Below are 10,925 nucleotides of genomic sequence, written 5' to 3' on the forward strand. Positions count from 1 at the left end.
AGTGAGGTCTAGCAAAGAGGGATCTGGGCAGAATAAACACACACACAGACACACACACACACACAGACACACACACACACACACACACGGACAGACGCGCGCACACACATACATGCATCTGGTGTTGTCTACTCCACAGTAGGTTGTCAGCCTGTCAATGTCCGTCCTATTCAGCACCAATGGACCGGCACATTCACACTGGGACACCATTAGAAATACACACTGATGCACACAGACACACACGCACACACACACACACACACACACACACACACACACACACACACACGTGAACATGCACAAACATGCACAACAGACACACACGCATGCGTGCACTCACAGCTAGGATGCTACGGCTATAGTGATTTGCCCACAGACACACTGAAACGTGGATGCTAGAATTATAAACTTCCACACACCCATAAAATCTCTCACACACGTTCTCTCCCTCTATTTCCCACCAAACCCTTTACTGTAATCACAACTCTAATCAACACACAAGACTAAGATGAACTATTTTCCTATATATTTTTATTTCAGAAAATGGGCGTAAATAAATAATCCATCCACATGGATGCAAAATACCCAAAACCCAGATTGCCAACATTTTCTCTCCCCTTACTCTGCGTGCATAACAAATTTTTTTAGACAAACTGTGATGAGCAGGGGGGGGGGATCAATCCACAAGCTTACTATCTCTGTGCACTAGGGCCTATGGCACTGGTCTATGGTGACTAGGCTACTCCAGTGTTAGCCTATCTCCAGATCCTCATTAACACAAGATAACAAATGATGGTTAATTCAAAGGTTTTGTTGAGGTCACAGCTCCGGCAATGTCAGAAGGAGACATCACGATTGATCAATGCATTGTCTGGCTACTTAGTCAAGGTGAAGGTGACACAGAAATAAATTGCAACCACACTCTGTAAACCAGAATTAAAAGTTGTGATCTCCATAGGCTAAGCTCTTGGCTTCTGTAGCCTATATTTGACAAACACAATAAGGTTAATAAGAGACACATTGGAATGTGATTAACTCACTGTTGCACAACAGATAGGCTACCTTTTGAAATATGACAGTGATTTTTCGTTGCGAATTTCCCTCCAAAAAGATTGAATTAGGCTATGTTTGAGTCCTTGATATCTCCATTGAATTAAATATTAGATTTGGCCCCTGGCTCTTCAAAGCACTGAAGCCATTGAACCGCCTGCTATAGCTGTACTAGGCCCATTCAAATGTGTATTTGCTGACTTGGGATAATTGATAATATAGGAGACATAATGGTGTGAATTTAATTTGCAAAACAGTGACTTTGTTATTCATATGAGCGGGTTGGGATCGTTATCTGTCGATACGAAATGCGCACGACTGACTTGGCTGGTCCTCCGCCAATAGGAAGAGTGGAAGCATGTTTATTCGTCTTGATGAAAAGAGAGAGTGAATAGGCGTAATTCTTCTCTTTTATAATGATGCTATATAAAAAATATATATCAGGAGAATTGTAGCCGATGCACAGGAGATAAAAACATAGGTCCTAGCCTATATGATAATAATCAACATGAATGACACATAACATTCGTTCCTAGTATGAATGTTAGTGCCAATAAAACCAATACAAACTCACCATTGCCATATGAAAACCATCGGGATATTATAAAGATTTTTCATTGGGGGAGATTTATTAATTTTCTCTAGCAGCTAGGCTATAGATAACATGCATAATAGCCTAGCTAGTAAATGCAAAGTGATATAGCCTAATATTATTGTTGACCCGTAATACACAAATGCTGCATATCAGAGAGGGGGGGGGGGGCAGGAGGTGGGGGGGGACAGGGAGCGACAGAGAGAGAGAGACAGGGAGAGAGAGAGAGAGAGAGAGAGAGAGAGAATCAAGCCAGGGATATCGCCACAATGAGACAGGAGGAAAGGCAGTGATCTTCAAAATAAAAGCCTATAATTTCATTAGGCTAAGGAGATGGAAATCTTGTCAATGTTTAAAGTAGCGATGTTGTACTGCTGTTACATTGCACATTGCATATTATTAAGCTATGAGGGTCATAGCTTAATCATATTTTCCAATAGGCCAACATTTTTCATTCACACATTTATTACCATATTCTTGACACATTCAAATTGTTAGTTGCGTTATGTTCAGTTCCTGTTTCCTATTATTTATAATATTATATTTTCTTTGCCTTATGCAATTATGAATTGCTGCTGGAACAACCCAATTAGGCCTACCTAGGCATCATAGTTTCATCTTACTTTCCATTATAAGCTTTGAAATGAGGCAACGAGTTTTCAGATCAATGAGAGAAAACAACTACTCAACTTACCCACTAACACTACACCCCTGATTAGTTACTTTTGCTATCACCATCTGTAATATCAGACTTAATTTTAATTTATACAAAAACTATAAACCACCCAAAACCCCCCTGACTTGTTTTCTTCATCATTTGCCAGTGTTCTTGCACTAGAAATTGTTTTGAATTTTACTTTGTCAAAGTGTAAGTATTGTCACTATTGTTCTGATCTTATAGACAAGACAAGATTGGACATTTGGTTCCTCAACACCAATTACAGAAGAGGGCAGAGGCACTTGAGTGTTCCCATTTTTGGAAGGTAAGATAAGAAGGTAAGATGCAGCCCTCGGGGGTGGCAAGCTGGCCTAGTAATTAATGAGGTCATCTCCAAACTGAAGGGCCCTGCTTCCATCCCCTGTGGCCACACCTGTGGAAGTCTGCAAAATCCTCAACCCAGCTGCTCCAGGGGCATCTCACTGCAATATTATACAAAAAAAAGACCAAACATGCAAATCCAAAATAGAAGGATTGTCTTGCAGTGATGATAGTATATCATGCATGCCATCAGTTTTGGGGATGTAACGGAAAAGTAACACAATCAGTAAGCCTCCTATAACAAATTTGCTGCTCACAAATTGCAATGCACCCAAGGAATAATAAAGTGATAACATCACTTTTGAAATGTGTAATGGTAATGGATGTAAAAAAAAAAACAATAGGCCAACTCAAGTATAAGTAGCCTATTGTAACTTTGCTGAAAATGTATAATGTAGCTGATTCAGAGTACCATGTTAGACTCAGTTCTCAGTCTCTGACTAGTACCATGTAGGTGCAATGGTAGCCAGCAGGTACTGCTGTGAAATGAGCCCTCATGATCGAAGCCCTGCGTTTTAGCTTCCTCGCTAGAGCTTCCTCCACCCATGCTGGGGGTTGCGAGTTCGATCCCAACAGCAGGGGACTACAACATTAGTTACATTGGTGCCCCCTGACCCAGATGGGAGTTAGGTTCAGGGGGTGAGTGCAACGGCAGCGGGCAGTGCTGTGTGATGAGTAAACCTCACTCTGCGAGACGCTCTAGCGATAAACCCTATAGGCCCTATATTCACCTTATGTTCCAACGCAGGGGTCAGCCAATTACTTCCTATTGTATTTACACTTCCTGTGACTTATATTGTGTTCATTGTGCTACCTGTGGCCACCACTGCTGAGGGGCTTTAAAGGTTTCGGGTTTGACCAGGTAAAACAGATGGCATTTTGAACAGGACACAACTGGGTCAAGTGGGCAGGGCTATATAAGGTGAATAGGGCCTATGGATTTTAGCTTCCTTGCTTGCTAGAGCGTCTGTCTCCCATGGTTCTAAGTTAGATCCCAGCTGCAGGTGACACACAACACAGGTTATATGCCACCAGTTATGATTTTTTAAGTTTTAAAGTCCCTGGAAACCAAAATGTATTAAATTTATTTATTTATTAAATATTTCTGGTTTCCAGGGACTTTAAGAGAACTGTTAGATGGGATCTTTTAAATGTAATTCTAGTCAGAGAGGACATAGTTCAAAGTAGAGAATAAAAAATGCATGTCCGGCCATTTGGTTAATTTGCAACTGGCCAGTTTCTGTTGCAATTCTTATATTGATGTGATTTAAAATGTAGCAAAACATTGTATAGAGACAGTCCGCATGTCTGGGAACGCCCACAAAATGTTAAACGGCTGGCGCGCGAGTGGGGTAAAACCGCCGATATATCTCATGGGCTGACTCACCAAAAGACGGTGCTGCGGCTCTAAACTACATGTTTGGGGGTGCTAGAACAGAACACAAGACGTCTGCTCAGATGTGCGTTTACTGCGGTGGTTAAATCCCCGATCGTGTCTGCCTGGGCTGGGCTATCAGCTAAATTCTAACTTTGCTGAATGGATAAAACGGGGGGATTTACCCCACCCTGACCCCGCCCCCAGCAAGACTGAGCCAGCTAACCTAGCGTCTATTGTGGGCGTTCCTAGAGCCTGTATGGGCGTTCCCAGACATGCGGACTGTCTCTATGTAAAAGCTAGTCACAGTAACAGGAAGGCATTTGTTTTTGTATGTAACAAACCCAATCAGATTTTATTTTGAAAGTCGTGGCCGGAAGTGATATTTAGTATCCCGTCTGTTTGACAGTCCTGGCTCCTCAGTGTGAGCGCTAGTTGGTTTCCTGCTGCTGCTCCGTGCAGCACCTCTGTCTTCAGTGTTCACGGCTTGCCATGGCGGAAGGACGCAGAGAACAGCCGCCCCCTCCTCTCCTCTCCTTCCCCCCGGCCAGCAAGCGACCCTGCCTGCGCCCCGCTCCCCGAGGGCCCGGCCCGGGGCCCGGCCACGGCAGCGGCTTCCCCGGGAACTCGCGGTACCGCTCGCCGGAGTCCCTGCTGGACTGCGCCGCCAAGGCAGTCGCGGAGAAGTGGGCCTTCGAGCGAGTGGAGGAGCGCTTCGAGCGGATCCCAGAGCCCGTGCAGCGCCGCATCGTCTACTGGTCTTTTCCCCGCAACGAGAAGGAGATATGCATGTACTCTTCGTTCCAGTGCCGAGCAGCCGGCGAAGAGGCTCCCTCAGCTGCTAGCGGCGGTTCTGGGGGCGCTGCGTCCGGGGCTGCTACTGGATCTACCGGAGGATCTACCGCTGGGACGACTGGGGCTACCGCCGGGGCAGCCGGAGCCGCGGGGACGGGAGACGGGCTGCCTTTCCGCCGCGGCATCAGGCTGCTGGAGACCGGTTGTGTGGAAAACGTTTTACAAGTCGGTAAGTGGGATAGCTCCAGCTCTTTTGGCTCATACACCGTGGACTGTTTCAATTCTCGCTGCTGGCTGGATCTCTGCTGACTGCCTGTCTGCCAGCCCGGGGATGATTGATGGAAGTTTTCCCAGCTATCGTGGAAAGTACGGAAAGCGGCTGTTTTTGGAGCAAATGTAACCACACAGTGGTCTCTGGGTGTATTTTAGTTTACTACGCGTTAAAGGAAACACTATCGGAAACTACACACATTTGTATAGCTTTATTCGGAGTTTGTAGTAGCTGTCCCTCTGTGAAAAGGGAACAGAGGATAAGGTTGCTCGCTAGCTTAGCCGACCAGCTGCTGTTTAAAAATTAAAGGGCTTCCTATTGTGGCTTTTCATGACTCCGTAGCTCTGCTGTCCCTGGTTACTGCGCCTTTACGCACTCCAGGGTCATTTAAAGCGTTTGTCTCGCTAGGCAGCGAGGTTTTGAAACTGGGTAAGCTGTTGTTGGCCAGCTCTTTTCTCCCTCTCCGGGGCTGCTCGTCGACGGCGGAGCAGGCTGGAGCCTTGCCCCGGAGAGAGAGGGGGGGAGGGAGGGGGTCTGATGACAGACAGACGCGGATACAATAGGACGTTACAGCGTCGGGCTTTTATGTTTGTTTGCGTAATTTCCCCTTCGCAAAAGTCGTTTTTCGGAACTCACCGACCGTCGGTGGAGGGTGTCGACGAGGGACAAAGGCGGTTATTTGCTTTCTTAATATGATGAATCCAACGTTAATCTGAAACCCCCCCACATATCTTTTTGTTTATTTGCTGCTCGGACCGGACAAAGAGCGCAGTCGCCACCAACGTGGGAAATATGTGCTGGAGTGTTTTTTTTTTTTTTTTTTTACGTATTGCCACTAAAGTTAACACCCTCGCCGCAGCAAATAGCACTGGATTGGCTTTATTTGTGCGTTTGCCTGCAGCCTCTCGGTCGCTTGCAACACAAAAGGCTTCCAGTTGAAATGATCGATAAGCGTCTCGCATTTCCAGCGCTGCAGAGAGGCTGTTTCCAAACAAAGGGCCATTCCGCAAAGCTCTCCATCTCCATTCACATTCTCATTAGTTTCATACGAGCCGACTCCACAGAGCCACTGATGAGCATGAGGACAACCGATGAGTTGTAACCAACGCATAGCCAAAAGCAGCGTTTTGTGGTGACGGCGAGGATTTTTTTTTAGGTTATATGGTGTGAGAGCCACTGGAGCTTGTCGGGGGTTTCATGTTGCTTCATGGGGGCTTCATCTGGGGAAAGCTGCAAACTATGGGGCTCCTATAGCTGCTGTATCCGATTGCATCTTAGAAATGTTCACTGATGTTGCCTCCTAACCAAATGAAATCTGAGACTGGGGGGAAATTAAAATTAGATGTGCTTATAGAAAGATTCATTGCGGAATGACTGTGAGGTTTGCAAGTGTGTGTGTGTGTGTGTAGGTATGGCTGGACAGTTTTCCATTACACTCTGTTTGGGAGTAGGTAACAAAAAGCACATTTTCAGCACAGTCATTGAATGTAGTAGTCCTTTTGCTGGTAGCCCCAAGGCCTTAAATGTGTACCATATCAAGGATTGTTTGTAAATGGTAAAGTCTTGTTTTGAATAATCGAGAACTTGTTGGTATCCCAATGTCAACCTGTGTTTACCAACTTCCTGACTCACACACACACACACACACACACACACACACACACACACACACACACACACACACACACACACACAGTCACACACACACACACACACACACACACACACACACACACACACACACACACACACACACACACACACACACACACACACACCAGAGCTCCATGTAAGATTTATTCTAAAGTTTGCTGATGATAGCACATAGACTACAGTATGTGCCACCAAACAGGAATATGCAGATAATTTGTGACTCGGGCAGTTGTATCCTTTTCTTTTTTTCTTTTCAAACTTCAGTTGAAGTTTGAACTGTTAAAAATGAACCACATGCACCCGTAAGCAAACACTTCCAGTCTTACCTGCCTCACCGGTGAATCGTTTTTCAATCTCCCCCAAGGTCAGTCGAGGCGCACGGCTTTGTCTTTCTGTCAACAAAACACAGGACGGGTTAAATAGCTCTGTGATTACAAGATAAGATTTGAGTGCTGCCTCGCTCGGCGGTTGGGCGACCTCGGGAACCGGTAACTGAGTGCGTTTATATGCACAGTGCACACAATAAACAGATAACTGAGAAGAATAATCAGGTAACTGGCAATAATCTGATTTCCCCGTTTACATGCACTTAGTAAATAAAGACTCACCTCAAAGTCTGTGAGTGGACGTTGACTGCAATGAATAAACCCGATGATTCAGCAGAAACCTAGGTGTGTTTATCGGCTTTCTCATAAACCGATAACGGCCTTTATCCGGTAAAGGATTCCGTTCACCACTTGATAATCAGGTAACTATAGAAATACAATAATAAATGGTTTATTAGTGTGCATGTAAACGCACTCAGTGTGCAGCTGTATTGTGAAGAGGGCGGGCCGCGTTCACATACACAAGTTTAAATCTGGGAATACACCTGTAACTGGTTAGCCTTGGCATTGCTCTCACCTGACATTGACATGACAGAGGAGAAAGCTAGATGCACATAGCACAGGCCTACTTTGCATAATCGAAAAGGAACAGTTGGGGACGGCTTGATTGTGATTGAGACAAGGCTGCATGTTGGTGATGCATGCTTTGAAGTATTCAGTGCAGATGAGATGCATCTCATTCTTGACTACATCTAGATAGGGCAATGGGCCACTTTTCTACTATTTGAGCAGTTTGGCAAAAACAGAACCTCTCTGGTGAGTTTACATACTGTTTAAAACAGAACCTCTCTCTGGTGTCTGGTGAGTTTACATACTGTTTAAAACAGAACCTCTCTCTGGTGAGTTTACATACTGTTTAAAACAGAACCTCTCTGGTGAGTTTACATACTGTTTAAAACAGAACCTCTCTGGTGAGTTTACATACTGTTTAAAACAGAACCTATCTCTGGTGTCTGGTGAGTTTACATACTGTTTAAAACAGAACCTCTCTGGTGTCTGGTGAGTTTACATACTGTTTAAAACAGAACCTCTCTGGTGAGTTTACATACTGTTTAAAACAGAACCTCTCTGGTGAGTTTACATACTGTTTAAAACAGAACCTATCTCTGGTGTCTGGTGAGTTTACATACTGTTTAAAACAGAACCTCTCTGGTGTCTGGTGAGTTTACATACTGTTTAAAACAGAACCTCTCTGGTGAGTTTACATACTGTTTAAAACAGAACCTATCTCTGGTGTCTGGTGAGTTTACATACTGTTTAAAACAGAACCTATCTCTGGTGTCTGGTGAGTTTACATACTGTTTAAAACAGAACCTATCTCTGGTGTCTGGTGAGTTTACATACTGTTTAAAACAGAACCTCTCTGGTGAGTTTACATACTGTTTAAAACAGAACCTCTCTGTGGTGAGTTTACATACTGTTGCCTGCAGCCTGGTCCACACAGAGTCGTCATCTGTCTGTGGTGTCGGTACCGAGATGTGCGGTGGGTCTTGCTGCGTTTTCATGCAGCCTACAGCTCCTGCCAGAGCTAGTAGCTAGTAGTAGCTGTGGCTTTTGGGGGGTGCTAACACCGCCGTTTGCTGTTCACAGACATCAACTTATTTTGGGCAAATTCAGGGGCTCTTGTCATAATCCCCCCTCAGTCACATTTGAAATACAACACATCCACGATGCCGCAGAGAACCAGCAACGCTCGAAAGCAGCTAGACCAGGTCAAAAGCTGCAGGCTGCATCAAAACATTTAGTCTCCAACTTCCTATCATAAGATGTTAATATATTTGTTGTTGTTTTTGTCATCGTTGTTGTTGTTGTTGTTGTGTGTCAACGCCCCCCCCCCCCCCCCCCCCCCCCCCACAGCTATCTCAGGGGCATCAGGAGCTTGTACTCCTGTAAACGCACGTTGGCCTTCGGACTTTGTTTTTCTCCCAGACTCTCAGAATCCGCGTGCCCGCAGCGAGGCTTACAATTGCGCTTGTTTTTCAGGTGATTAATACTAATGAGATCTGGCGTTAGGGAGGGAAACCGGTGATCGGCTTTTCTCCTCTGCAGGACTCCCATCATTTGGGCGTCACAGAGAGAGTTAAAGACACGACCAGACTGTGTGAGGAGGAGCACTGCTGTCTGTTGTTGCCACAAGTGAAGCCACATGTTGGGAAGCTCAAATCTCACCTCACAAGGAGAGCTAGCCTAGCGCCACGTGGGTGTGCTCTTTTGCTGACGTTTTTCTTACAGTCAGCGAGTTTGATCTATACAATGGTTTGTCCACATGGCAGAGTGGTACAGGCAGAGTGGTACAGGCAGAGTGGTACAGGCAGAGTGGTACAGGCAGAGTGGTACAGGCAGAGTGGTACAGGCAGAGTGGTACAGGCAGAGTGGTACAGGCGTTTTTCAGGAAACGGGGCCCGAAAACGTACACGAGCGCACGATCACATGGCAACATCTGAAGGCCAGGAAACGTTTGAATAGAGATTTGGCCCTTTATCTTAGTTGCCTGTGGCCGTGAGTGTCCCAGAAATCTGCATAGTCTTAACTCCACCCTCATTCACGACTGCATTCTTAAATTGAGCCACACCGTTATAAACTCTATGGAGAATGTGTCGAGCTATTCTCTGCACTAGACTGCTTATTTGGTGAAAATTAGATTTATATTTGCACTGTGAATTTATTTGGGTTAGCTGTGTGGACAGAGTAGAACTTGGTCTTCCTAGGGAAGAGCTCACAAGTCCCCCCCCCCCCCCCCCTTCCCCACCCCAACACGAAACTTGCATTCGTAAAACACATAACTCGCATTCATTTCTATTCTTTTTTAAGTCGGCCATTTTAACACCACACCAAACATTTCCGTACACCGGAGCGTGTGTCACGGCACACACAAAAAAGAGAAAAAGATGACTGGTGTGTCCCACGAGCACCCTTCCCCATACACACACACACACACACACACACACACACACACACACACACACACACACACACACACACACACACACACCCAAGTGAAGCAAGTTGGCAGTAAAGCCTCTGTCTGTCAGCCTGGGTTAACGGTAATACCGACGTGAGCTCATCAACAACTCACTGGCCCATGTGTTCATAATAATCTGCTCCCAGCTCCAAGTCATAATTAGAATAATCAAAGCTAAGCGCGCCTGTGTTGGTAACCCCCACCCCCCCATACACCACACACACACACACACACACACACACACACACACACACACACATGCACGCCTAGAAGGAACTAGAAGCCCCCTTTGCCAGCGCCTTATAAAGTCCTCAGAGAGCGGGAGGAAGTGATATAGAGGGAGGGGGAGACGGGGGTGGTGGTGGTGGTGCAGAGGGGGGGGTTCTGTAGCTTTGAGTCGAGCTTTGGATTATTGGGTCATGCTTTGTTACCCAGCTGTAGAAAAATCCCTTGTTCACAGAAGGGGGGGAGGAGGGGAGAGACTGTGTGTGTGTATGTGGGTGTGTATGTATATGCATGTGTGTGTGTGACTGTGTGTGTGTGTGTGTGGTGTGTGTGTGTGTGTGTGTGTGTGTTACAAGCGCGTCCCTGTCTCCACGGCGTTGCATAAAGCTGTATGGCTCCCCAGCGTCTTTTGAAGCAGCGGTGACGGGGACAAAGCCAGGCGAGAAGTTGAACAGGATTAAAGTGTATGGGAGCAGTCAGTCAGTGGGCTGAGAAGAACTCTGCAGGGGCTTCTTCACTCCAAACACTGCAGCACAACGCTGGTTTTTAACCTCCTGCTCTCACATGGCAAAGCTGC

The 10,925-nt window shown here is 45.9% G+C and overlaps 1 protein-coding gene across 1 annotated transcript in view; it reads left to right on the plus strand.

Moving 5' to 3' along the window:
* Positions 1-4,545: 4,545 nt before the first annotated feature.
* Positions 4,546-10,925, plus strand: part of zswim5 (zinc finger, SWIM-type containing 5) — a gene marked incomplete at its 3' end in the record, with an annotated part of 100,318 nt that continues 93,938 nt past the window's right edge. Inside the window, exon 1 of the mRNA XM_083659246.1 lies at positions 4,546-5,080. Within this exon, the coding sequence (XP_083515372.1) occupies positions 4,549-5,080 (532 nt within the window). The 5' untranslated portion in view covers positions 4,546-4,548. The remainder of the gene's footprint in view (positions 5,081-10,925) is intronic.

This window comes from Poromitra crassiceps, assembly GCF_964638095.1.
Source record: "Poromitra crassiceps genome assembly, chromosome: 23".
Classification (NCBI taxonomy): domain Eukaryota; kingdom Metazoa; phylum Chordata; class Actinopteri; order Beryciformes; family Melamphaidae; genus Poromitra; species Poromitra crassiceps.